The sequence below is a fragment of the Magallana gigas genome, chromosome 9 (genome assembly GCF_963853765.1).
Source record: "Magallana gigas chromosome 9, xbMagGiga1.1, whole genome shotgun sequence".
In the NCBI taxonomy this organism is placed as follows: domain Eukaryota; kingdom Metazoa; phylum Mollusca; class Bivalvia; order Ostreida; family Ostreidae; genus Magallana; species Magallana gigas.
In genome coordinates, this window is record NC_088861.1 from 26301984 (window position 1) to 26315001 (window position 13018).

Genomic DNA, 13018 nt, shown 5'->3' on the forward strand with positions numbered 1-13018 from the left:
CCATATGAAGGCCACAGTAACCTTCGTTTAATAAATTTTTAGAATTGTTTTAGTCCATTTTACAATATTGTTATCTTTTAATACGTTGGGGCTAAGAATAATGAGGTTGGTCACTTGACGCATCTAAGATCTTAGTATATGATGATCAAAAAGTAGGAGTCTTTTTATGTATGAATTGTCAGATATTGGAATACATGAGATTTTTATAAGATTTTTAAAGAATTTATGTATCGAAATAAAATTGTACAAGATGTTAAAAACTATTTTTCATGTGCGCGATATGGCCCATTACCCTCTTGCTTCATATTATCAGCTATAAATGTACTGTCAAGCATATATTTTTAAGATCATGTTCAAGTCTTAATTCAGTACTAAAGTTAAGGTATGTTACCAACATACACACAATTAAATTCAATCGCCTTGCTCCAACATTATGTCCCTGTTTATTATATTTGACAAAGAAAAGAATAAGAAAACACTTTGCAGAACTCAACAAAAAATTGAGTACTGTAGATTCCTTATTTTACGCGAGTACTTAATTCCGCGATTCAACGATTTACCATCAAATCGCGAGAACATAAAATCGCGAATGGCGAAATTTCATCATAGTTTCATGTATTCACATGTCTCCTAAAATTTAAAGCGAGATTTAAGAATTCGCGAGACGGGCTTTTCGCGATTTTACGCGGATATTAATTCCTCGCGTTTAATTAGGAATTTACAGTATGTGATAAGGAGGCGAGAAATTTAGATATCTAAGATCATAAAATACAAGATTATTTCCTCAACCATATAAAAAAGCGGGTTAAAAAGAGTTCCCATTCTGCAAAATGTATTGATTTTAATAACATACATATACTGTTCACAGGAAAATATTCGCCCCGTTTTATTTTCGCCCCTTTCGCCCTCCTTGTCAGCGGGCGAATTTAAGACTGGGCGAATTCAAACTTAAATTATTTCTTTTAAAACACAACTGTGTCTGGGCGAATTCAAGACGAAGTAAAACTGTTAACAAGTGTAAAAGGGCGAAAATTACACGGGCCGAAAATAACCCTGAATACAGTTACACCTACCGGGGTATTAGCATTTAAGCTCATAGCACGTATTCTAATACAAATTCATATTATAATATTTTAGCCCGGATATGTCATATTAGGCTTTAGCTATAATATGTAGCTGAGAAAACAACATTTTTTCCATTCTTTCATCTGGTCTTTTTTAATTAATCTGATATTATAGCAAATACCTCGAGAACTGCAGCGGTTTGTGTACCCTGATGAAGAAATGAGGCCTGTGTATGGAAGACTCGCCAAAGCAATAAAATACGGAGAGGTACTGATAAAAAATGCACATACAAGTAAGAATATAGAAATGTTATGAGGGATATGGCAATTCCAACTTTAACAGCATTATAATCTCGAAAGTGCACAGGAATTTTATAATTTTTGAAACAAGAGCTTTGATGACAGAAGATAAACGTTCTACTCACTACTATAATCCCGATCCTAAAAAATCTCTGGTTCGTAGATGTGGTGCTTTTTTAGCGCAAAAATGTCGGAAAAATAGAACTACGCAGTAGTGAAAATTTCGTTTTATTTCTTGTCACAAGCCATATCAAATACCTCGAATGTACGCTTGTTCTGAACTTTAAATCCTCGTTGATAGAAAATCCCACATTTTTCATTAACAAAGCACTAAAAAATATATTTTTCTTCCCCCTACGCGTTATGGAAACAAACACTTTAATAAGTAATGTAAGAAAAATCCTAATATGATACAAACAGTGGAGGCAAATATACATTAGACACATATATTTACATTTGCAAATATGTTTCCTGATATGAACCTATAGAATAGGGAAAACGTTCTGTATGAACTTTTTCATGACGTCAATGATCATAGCACGCGCTTATCGCTTGTCGCTTGGATTATTGTAAACTTAAAATCTCGGTAGTTTTAACAGTTCTTGACTCAATTGGATTTGGTCATCCCCGACCGTATTTGGACACCTCATTTAATTCAAAGAATGGTTCCTTAATTCTCAAATAATGATATCATTATTCATATATAACAGTTTCATATGTTACATATTTGAGAATTGTAGTTTTTGAGAGGAATATGTTCGTAATAACACCCCTATCTAAAAAATATTTGGCCTTTTATTTCAGCTAAATATACAAAATAAATATTTATATGCTTTGTGTAAAGTTTTGTTGATTTTTGGCTTACACCCGGTAGCTTTAAAGAAGAAATGAAAAGGGAAAAAATTATAGATGGACAGACATACCAAAGTTGTATATGTATAATAAATTTGATATATGAAATAAGCATATTTATTTGTCTTGTCATGGGATGACTGATTTCCACTAAACTCCCAAATAGTGAAAAACGATGCATTGATCAAGACCTCATGTTGCGATTTGAGACTTTGACCTTAGCTTAATATCACAAACACTTCTTGTTTAGTTGAATTTCGCCCCAAGCTTTAGGATTGTTTTGAGTTGCTAATTGAAATGATGTTAACTTTATGGAAGCGAAAATATATATCAATGTAACGTTTCCTCGGATTCCTTAATATTTAAAATCATGCCGAGGACAAAATAAATAGCAAATTCAAAGCGAGTACAATCTGTCACAAAAACAATGCAGACACCAATATTCGAGCGGCTCTGTTTTCTCATTTATCATTTTGGCAATGTTAAGTACTAGTGTTTTTCTTTTAACAATACCTTGGACTTTCGGTAGGACGTAGCCTTCTATTTCTTTCACCAAAACAAGTCAGAAATGACGCTGGTTTCGAGTAAAATGGTCATAGATCGCGTTAGCTTAGTTCAAAAGCCAGATTCGAGTTCAACAGAGCGATCGCTCGCTCGCCAAATTTGTGTTGCGGGTACAGGAAATTTTGACAGACGGAAGAGCAACATGTAGTTAGAAAAGTTCATGAGAACATTCGGTTCAGTTCAGCGAAAGCAGAAAAAAGTGCACAAAAAGTGCCTGATTTGACAAGGTTAAATTCAATTTGGTAGAATAATGAAGGAATTCAGGTATGGTGTTCTTCAATATTGTTGCTGGTGGAAAATAACTCTTGATGAAAGTGCAATTTTCGAAAAATGTTCATTTTGACGTTTTAAATTGTATTGTTTTGTAGACACTGCTGAAGGAATGGGGAGTTGAATACATCAGAAGGCTGCGAATTGCGCAACAATATGAGAGACAGTATTGTAAAGATAAATAGACCTAGAGAACATTTTATTTTAAAGGAAAGTGTTTAATGTTATTAATGATGAAGGGTAAGAAAATGATAGACTGTTTTTTCTGTATATAAGTTTAACTGTTTTATTCTGCAGAACTTTACAATGTTAACATACAGTCATAAATTGTATGGATACGGATTGTTCCAAAGCTATTACTGTATCAAATTTTGTTTTGCCTCGGACTAGAATATCTCGATGTCATTGGATGAATTGCGTCACGTGATTGACATATAAATTTCTTTACACGGCGAGCGTCAAAATTCATACCTACCTTTAATTTTTAAGTCCCAAAATATTAAGAGTGACCCCCCTTTGCCCGTACTGTAATATTCAGATTCTACAATGGCATCCAGGTTTGCACAGATGACTGCCGAGGAAGGTAAAAAATGAAAGAATTAAGCTATGAATGCAATTGTTTTATATTATCTTTTGTTTGTTTACATATCAAATTGTTCTCGACAAAACAAAACACTTATTAGGTTTGTTACTGACTGTTTAGGGAAATTGATGGGGTCGGCTAAGTCCATAGAAGGCTCGGCTCCGCCTCACCTTCTATTGACTTTACCGACCCCACAAATTTCTGTAAACAGTCAGTAACAAATCTAGTAAGTAATATTGTACGCTTTTTCGAGTTGATTGTGGTTATATCTATACGTGTGTTAACAGATGTTGAAGTGATATTGACAATTTCTTGAAAATAAAATTGTAACATAAAAATTGGATTTATGATATGACTGTATTAAAAAATAAATCGAGTATTTCTGCCGGATGTCACTGTGCAAAGAAACAGCATTGAGATTTTTCCTTTTCCTTAAAATCATGTTTCATATACATTCAAAACTTAAAAAAAATAGAAATGTATAATCTGAGATACTTGCAAGCAATGTCAGTCATTCAATATACATGTACGTAGATACACTTCCACACCTTCACCCTTGACTCGAATAAAAGATGAAAAATTAGAGACAAGTTAAAATGACATTGTCATTTTATCCACTCCTTTGTTAGATATGACCATGTATGACTTGGCGTATAGGCAGTAAACGCGTGCATACATGTAATGGACAAACCCATGGCCTAAAGACTTCCTTATAAGGTAGTGAAAAAAGATACAATGACCCTAAACGCTTTCATCTCTTAGCATCGTTTGAATTTTCAAAATTTTAAAAAAAAAATTAAAAATCTGTAAGGGAATCTTATTGTTATTCTTTTCTGCATTAGCATCAAATATATTATTTCAATATGAAATTTTAGTTTTAAGACGTTACTTGGAAGAACAACGACAATAATTATCTGTAAAAGGAATGCCATTTACAATGTCCTTTTAAATTACTTAGTTTGGATTGACCTAGCTATAGAATTAAATTCAATGCACATTTATCACAATTTAACTTGCACTTAAGTTTATCAAATTAATCTGAGCAGCAATCACGGCTCGGATATTTTAGGATTTTTTTCATATCAAATTAAATTAAAAAGGATTTAATCACTATAGCCATTGGGAATATGTAGATGTGCATTTAAAAAGCATTAAGTACTTTTCTTAATCCTAGATTACAATGTAAAACGACCATTGATTTACCGCTATTGAATATCAGTCCGAAGCAGAATTGTTATTGAAAAGTCTCAGTCAGGTGTGTAATGCCATCTGTACACCTTGCAGGTATAAACTTTATTAAATTATTCCTAGTTATAAAATAGCCAAGAAAAATACTATTATAAAATATATGGCAAGCGTGTCCTCTATAAGAGGACATCAATTACCAGTTTAGCACAAAGAATTTAAATCACAACTAGCTGTTTCAGTCATTGTGGACAGTGCCTTTCAATTTCTGTCTGACTTTTATACAGCTATTTGCTAAGGTCTCATGCACTGCCAATGTGGCTTCGTCTGGAAGAATATTATAATTATCATCCTCTTCGTTAATGGCTACGGCCGATATTCTATAAATCCGTCTATCGTAGCCACAATCGTCTTCGCACGTCGGAGGTAGCGATTGTTTTAGATGCTGGCACATCATAGTGTACATGTTAGCGTCCCTTGGGGTCGCGATGTCATGCATATAGCTTTGCTCTCGAGTTACATCTTTCTCTTTACGGAGTGTTAATTTGATCACCTCCTTGGTTGTTTTGTCCGACTGTTGGGGAATGTTTACGGAAAGCTTTTTGTTTTTGTTGTTATTGTTGTTGTCTACGTATGTTGTTTGGATCAACAAAGGTGATTGATAGTTTACGCTTCTGTTGTTCGTTTGGTCAGATCTGCTAGACAAGAGAGATAAATCTTGTATTTTTACTGTATCTTCTGGATATGAAAATATCTCTTTTGGCACGGTTTCCTCATCTTCGGATTCGTGACTTCGTACATTATCATCATAATCATGGACGCTTGGTAATCGTATCGTGTTTCTCTGATCGCCTTCTTCTTCTAGATTTTCCGCTTTAAGCATGCGAAATTTTTCTCGGTACTGAAGCAGCGCACGGCGACGCATCAAATGAGATGTCTTTTTTGTCGTTTTCCGTTCACCATTATGCCCTTCAATTTCATCCTTAGCACTGATTTTGTTGCCTTGCAACTTGTTTTCACTGAATTGATAGGCAGGTACTTGTTCTCTTATAATGGGCGCCCGATATGCCACACGGTTTTGGTTATCATCAATTGCCTTTTCCTTTTGTTTTTCCTTGGATCTGAGTTGATCTAATGTCTGACTATCCGGAACTGTTGTTTGTCCCATTCCATTGGGAGCTAGGGCTAGAAACCTGTAGAGTTTGAATTCCTTTACACTTCTACGGGAGTGCCGACTTCTGTCCTTCACTGATTTCGATGATGGCGTATGTCTTTTTGAGTGGGTCCTTTTTTCCCTGGAGTCCATAATCGGAACACTTTGAGTAGACAAAATAGAACGCGATCCAAAAGAGTCCCTGCTGTAACACGAATTTCGACTAGCAATTCTGGATTCGGAGTCCGATTTTGTATCATCTCGCAAAACTTCCGTGCTAGAACGAACACTGTCAGTCGGAGGTCGCTGATTTGATGCAGTGACCTCCGACTGAGGTCGTAATCCAGTCGTTCCTATTGTCTTTTGAGAATCGCTGTTTATCGAAACTTTTCCTGCTTGTTTTGGGGGAATGACTTTTGAACCGTTCTTATTCTGAAGAAATTGTATCACTTGTTTCATGTTAAGCTTATCTGGGTCATGATCATTGATGGGGGTTGTACTTCGAGGGAGTTGATTCACATTCAGCTTATATTTCTTTCGCTTCTGAGCTTGTTCACTCGCATACTTTTCTTTCCGCATCTGCAAGTCAAGCTCGCCAGGGGTTGGTTTCAGATTCCGCATTATAACATTGGTTCCATAAAAATACTTCCTTTCTGACAACACCGACTTCACACTATCACTGTTACTTGTAGCAAGAAATTGAGATTGATCCATCTGACATTCAGACTGAGAGTCACTCAGAGTATCGTTATTTTGTGTATTTAAATCCTGGACCCAGCATTTCTTTACTGATGCGATCTGAAGTTTCTTTGAATGACTAGCCACGAATTTTCCGCCGTAAAACGATTTTATAAACTCCGTCGGGGGTCTGCCTGAGAATGGAACATCTTGGGTCCCTTTGTTCACGTCTTCGGAGCCGGTTGTTATGCAGGAGTTGGAGCGGGTTACGGCCAATACGGGATAATTCCGTTTCTCTGTGGTAGAGTCAGAGTTTGTTTGCGATGAAGAAGAGGTCGAGGGCCTCGAAGCTGAAAAATGTTGGTCGTGTACAAACGGAGCAATCTGAACAACTGTCGGTCTCCAGTTCGAGTTATCAGAAGTCAACACTGCTGAACTCATGATGTTGTTGTCCCCGACGAAGAAACGTCAGTGAAATGTTGACTGAACAGTTAGTGATTAGGCGCATTTTAAAAGATTAATCGGGAAGGCGATTTTATTCAAACATCCGTCGATCACTTTTTAGGGGGTTTGGATGGAAGCATTTAACGATTACGTTTTTATAAATGATCGTGGATTAGCCTGTGTGATATGTTAATTGTGATTTTGGGAAACTTGAGAATATGCCAGGCTCCTTAACCTGTAATAGAAAGAAAAACATTTATATAAGTGTTTGCTGAGATAAAAAAATCTGCGAAGAATGCATTGAAAAAAAATTAAGCTACGAAAACATTCGTTCGTAAACGCTGATGTTCATTTTACCAATCAATGAGTATCAAAAAAATAAATTCCTAGTATACATGAATATATCTACAAATTTTTGTAATTTGAACAAAGCGTGGAAGACAGTGCTGAAAAAGGGATGGTTAGTTCTCATGCTTCGACAGAACCTGTTTACACATTTAATCATATTTTTTATTTGCGAGAATATTCTTACAACTTTTTCTTTGCCTGACATTAAACTGCTTCAATTAACTTTACACCCACAGCAGACTGAAATATGTAATTCTAAAATGGTTCTAGATCATTAATTTTGAAAAAAGTCCTCTGCGACATGTCATTTGATTTTCGATCCATTGTTAAGCGGAGAAAATAATCTTCTCTATGTCTTGAACACACCACCTACCTGGCTTTAGGCGTTTATGTACAAAAATATAATGTTTTATTAACCTCCAGAAATGGATATGAAAAATGTCCACACGTCATTAAATTATTAAACTTTTATCAGAAACATAATGGTTAAATAAAAACTAGTTATTGAAATAGTTCACAGAAATGAATTGAAGCTCACCTTCATCATTTTCACATTTAAAATCCATTTGTATGATATTTTATACATCTATTTTGGTGATTTAAATGCCTGCAACAAAGGTCGGTGAAAATAAGCTTTCAAAATAAATCATCTATTAAAATAATTCAAATTGAAAAACGTTAGCTAGTTTTATCTGGAAAAGGTTTAAAGTCTTCAAAGAAGAAACCTTGTAGATTTGCGCCTTACTGATATGCGACTGTCATACTTATGAATATACAATTCTAATCATTGATGTTATCGAACTAGCACTTCAGAGTTAAGTTTGTTGTAAACATTTGTTAAAGAAAAATTTTTAGACATGTTAATACGCTAATTCTAATTTAGACAATTAGAGGCCAAATGGACCATAGTACTGAAACAAAGCTAGCTGCCAAATCAAAGATCCGTTAACTCAAAGGTAAAAGTTGAAGACACACCCTTTAGAAAATGTTGTACCAAGTTACTGGATTTAACTACTGTTTTGTACTAGTATCTTGTTTTCTTTACATACTGTCTGTATGTATCTAGTAACCTGACAAGCTTAATTATTATAAATCAACATGCATGTATTATTTTAATATAGAAATGAAGAATTAATCACTGTTCACAATTTGACGATAGTTTTATTTTTCGTTTTGATGGACAGGGCACAAGAACTGTTGTTGGTGGCCTATGTTCCTCGCGGAACCACAGGCCTAAGTAAGATAGTAAATAAGAAAGCACAATAAGTTTAAATAATCATAGACGGTTGGGCCATCTTTTAGATGATTTGGTGGAATAGGATGGGGGAGAGTGGATGTGAATATAAGAGTTCGATGGTATCTTTTTCATTTTGTTAATGTTAATATCACAGTTTGTTAGATAACCTCTTTTTTTTAAATCTACAAATGTCAAAGAACCAAATAAAAAGAACCACGAACAAAAAAAAATGAAAAATTCAGTGTCGTCGGATTTGACCGTTATGGGACTATCAATTATCCTATTCGTGGGTGGCTGACTGTTTAACATAAATGTAAACATGCACCGATATTACCCCCACCCGAAAAATTAAACATACAGTAACATTAATCATTATTTCACAAACACTTTAAAACTAAACGTCTTTAGATATATCAAAGATATAATTAAAATGTATCACGATTTTTGCTCATAGATTTCTAGTCGAAGGTTCCTTTCAACATGAAAAAAAATCTAAATACACAAATGAATGTACATTGGTAACAATTCCACAATATAATGCCCAAATTGATGACATTCACACAGAATGGGCTTTGACTAAAGATTAAAGTGGCATTTTCCGTTGACCTGAAATCTTTTAAATTCTGATTGATTCCCTGGGTACCATTCATATATCTTTAGATTTGAGGAAAAAGTCAATACCGCTTTACTGAGTAGAAGCCGATACAGAGAGATAAGAACCACACGAAATGTGGTCCTTTTAAAACAAGGAAGGACACGTGTTTGAAGGTGCCTGTTCTTGGTATTATTTTTGAAGAAAAAATCATTACCTTTCGATGTTTTTTTTTCTTTAAGAGGGCTGGTTGGTCCCGGCCATTTTTAGACTACACGAATCTCATTAAGAAAAAGAGCTCTCTGTATAAAGTAGAGGAAAATATTCAAATTTTAAAGCTAAGATATTTGGAACTTTTCTAAGCTAAAAATAGTTAGTCGCTAAAAGGTAGATCTAATGGTCAGTGTCTTTAGGTTTTGGTTTTTGTCGTGCGCGTACCTAGTCAAATTTGCAAAATCAAGAAATTTAATGCTATTTTCTGTCTATTCGTTTGACAACTGACAAAGTTTATTGAAAACATTTTGAAGGACTCCCATTTTAAAATCAAAGTTTTGTTAATATGTCAATGTATTTAATTTGTTATATTCTAGTAGCGCTTATTGCATATTACCTTTCACGTGGTTAACCGTAATGGCTATTAAAAATTAGAAGAATTAATGCAGTTTAATCTCCAATTTAGATTTATTTAATACGCTGCTGCACCTTGTAAAACTTTCTTCATAACTCGAGTAACTTACAGCAATCTACTGTTTTAATCCAACTTTGCAAATAAAAGATTACGTTAATTTAATGATATTGATCATTCTCATATTCCTTTATATCTTATGTAAAAAAAAAAAACCAAAAACCTCCGCCCCTAAAATATATATCGGTAAAGTAATTCATGATTCTAAATGAAATAAAATATTTTTTTTTAAAGTTGATTACACGTACTTGTAATATATTTGTTTTAAAAAAATATAAATAAAGATTGAAATATTTAGATCCCTTGAGCGTCTTGCAGATTTCTAATTACATGCCGAATTTCATGTAAAAAAAAAAAAAGCTATGCCTGTAAAATTCAAAATTTATGTACGATTACCGTTCAGATGCAGTTTTAATATTTCCCCGTCTCCACATGCAGAGAAATGTGTTGATTAGACCAGTATATTCCAATTCCTAGCGGCCTGATTAAACGTTTTCTGCTGAACTTACACACAAACACACACACACACACACACACACGCTCACATTCAATCTCAAAGCGGGGGGTGACATTTATGTAATAGATACAAGAATATGCTCCTGTTACCCCCGTATTACCTCCATACACAAGCGCTGTAAGGTCTTTTGATAAGTATCAAAGGAGTGAGATATATAGACTCAATGCATTCCCAACAGTTAATTCGACGAATAACCGATTTAAATGTGTAAAAAGTCTCGTTTTTCTTTGGGGGACAGAAGGTGTTAGATGGATTAGATGCAGTCGTCCAGGGCTACGGTAAATAAGGGAAAGGCATTTTATCAATTGCCAGAGAACACACAAATCATAAAGTCAACCTTAATGCTAGTGCAATATCGCTCAGTGATAGAGTAAAGAATGGAAATGTCCTTCTCTAAACGTTCTCTTATTTGAGCGAGTTCAAGTACTCAGATTGTTAATTTACGAGACGCGCTTGTCAAACTACTTCTTTTAAATACGGTTGTATTCAGGTGCAAGTTTTAGAAGAGAAGGATTTATTAGGAAAGTACAAGAATTTCAAAAGTGAAAACTTGTGTTCTTGTACTTTTAAACTTTTAAATACAAATCAAAAAGAAAGTTCACTTTTTATTTTATAAAGAAACGTATAACATTCTCTCTCTCTCTCTCTCTCTCTCTCTCTCTCTCATTAATGCTATTGATCGCTAACAAGTTCTCAATACGGAATTTTTTAATTACTAAATATCTTATACAAATAATTGGATTGATTATCGACTGTGAGAAAATTTGTCAAGTATTCTTTATCAGTCAAAAAGAACAAAGCAAGTCTTTAAAGCGTTTTGCTAGACATCGCTACTATACACTGATGACAAATCCAAGATCGACCAAGATCAATGAAATGATGAATGCTTTGTTACGTAATTCCCACAGACTTAACTAATTAGTCCGAAATTTAGAGTGAAATGTGATATTTTTTTCTTGTTCTCGAATTCAATAACTGTCAAATGTAATCGCGTCGGCCATCGATGCGGAAAAATGCACACCTTATACGTACCTCAATTAACAAGTTGTTATCGACGATATGGCAGAAAAATAATCAAAAATTTAAATAAATGCTGTATCTTCGACTGCTTACAATATGTTACGATCTAAATATAATCAAAAGAAGCATATTTTTTTCCCAGGGAGATTAAATTTCAACGAACATGAAAACTCAAATCACATTACGGAATTTTTATGATAAGAAGAAAATCAAACATTAATGTCTATGTAAAAAGACCAAAAATAAAAGTCATGAATTTTATGGCAATGATAATAATGATAACGTGAAAATGAAGGTTAGAGACGAGACGTCGTTTCCCTACCTGGTGATTTGGCTGATCAACGCGAACCCATCAATACTGGCGGTCCGGTTCCACAAGAGTCATTTATTCACCAGTGTCAACAGCATATAGAACCCATAACTTGAAGTATCCCAAGGTTTACTTATCACTTAAAACATTTAAATCGCTTATTGAACATTCCTGATTTTTTTTTACTCCTCTACAATTTTCTTTCTGTTCAGCAATGGCCCGTGATCTTAGGAACCCCCCATATCACCCTCCGTTAATGTCCTCTGTAAACTTTTTATCTGTTTTCCAATTTCTCGATTTTCAATCGACAGAACGCGCAGACAGAAAAATCTACCCCCCGATTTGTTAATGCGGCTAATTTTAGTCAAATGGTAATCCTGTTTAAAGGTATTAGGCGAAAAATGGATTACCCCGCTGCATTTTGTACAACACACTGCAAATGTTAAATTACTTTCGTGGCCATTCAGCAGATTGCTTTTCAACTCGGGTATTATTTATAGCTAGAGCGAGATTTGAAGACAGGTTTTTTGTTTTGTTTTGTTTTCAAATAAGGAATAACAGACGGTAAAAGTTCAAATGAGATCTGGACAAATTCGGGAGTGCTCAAATGAATTGTCTAGAAGGCTAAAGGTAGATTGCTCCTTCTACTGTGTTTGATGGCAAAATTGAAAAGTGAAATGCTTGAGTCATTCATTTTGATCTTTGACTTTAAATTTGATTTAAATGTCAAGATATCATTGCACAACCTTTTGAAAGTTTTTCTAAAGATGTTCTGTCATTGTAATGTATCAAAGATTGGTTTGTCTTTTGGTGGTTTTGTATGTAGTATGCTTTAAACTTCAATATAAATGCAGACTGTCTTCATAGACGCAAGGAAAAATTACTTCTGTCAATATTGAAGAACGATTTGTTTGCTTAATACGTTTTACGAGAGAGAGAGAGAGAGAGAGAGAGAGAGAGAGAGAGAGAGAGAGAGATGACAATTTGTTTGCTAAATACTTATTTTGAGAGAGAGAGAGAGAGAGAGAGAGAGAGAGAGAGAGAGAGAGAGAGAGAGATGGCGATTTGTTTGCTAAAACTTATTTTGAGAGAGAGAGAGAGAGAGAGAGAGAGAGAGAGAGAGAGAGAGAGAAATTAACTGCTCATATTGACTATTTCGTTTTGTAATTTTAAACACGCACCAGTGACAAGGAACAAGCGAATAAATGAAAACATT

General features: G+C 34.4%; 1 protein-coding gene and 1 long non-coding RNA gene across 7 annotated transcripts; one reads left to right on the forward strand and one right to left on the reverse strand.

Moving 5' to 3' along the window:
* The first annotated feature begins 831 nt into the window (after nucleotides 1-831).
* LOC136271281 (uncharacterized) lies at nucleotides 832-4349 on the forward strand. Its single transcript, XR_010709198.1, has 2 exons — nucleotides 832-1332; nucleotides 3149-4349. It is a non-coding gene; the product is annotated as an uncharacterized lncRNA (long non-coding RNA).
* Nucleotides 4350-4891: 542 nt separating this feature from the next.
* On the reverse strand, nucleotides 4892-12269 carry LOC105333728 (uncharacterized). 6 transcript variants are annotated; one of them, XM_034478630.2, is made up of 4 exons: nucleotides 11815-12269; nucleotides 9488-9572; nucleotides 7980-8048; nucleotides 4892-7328 (listed from the first exon to the last, which is right to left on the reverse strand). In XM_034478630.2, the coding sequence occupies exon 4, from the start codon at nucleotides 7088-7090 to the stop codon at nucleotides 5057-5059; it is 2034 nt and encodes a 677-aa protein (XP_034334521.2). In that variant the 5' UTR covers nucleotides 7091-7328; nucleotides 7980-8048; nucleotides 9488-9572; nucleotides 11815-12269; the 3' UTR covers nucleotides 4892-5056. The 6 variants fall into 6 exon arrangements, with proteins under 6 accessions (XP_034334521.2, XP_011435165.3, XP_065927033.1 ...); XM_011436863.4 differs by lacking the exon at nucleotides 9488-9572; XM_066070961.1 differs by lacking the exon at nucleotides 7980-8048.
* Between the last annotated feature and the right edge of the window lie 749 nt (nucleotides 12270-13018).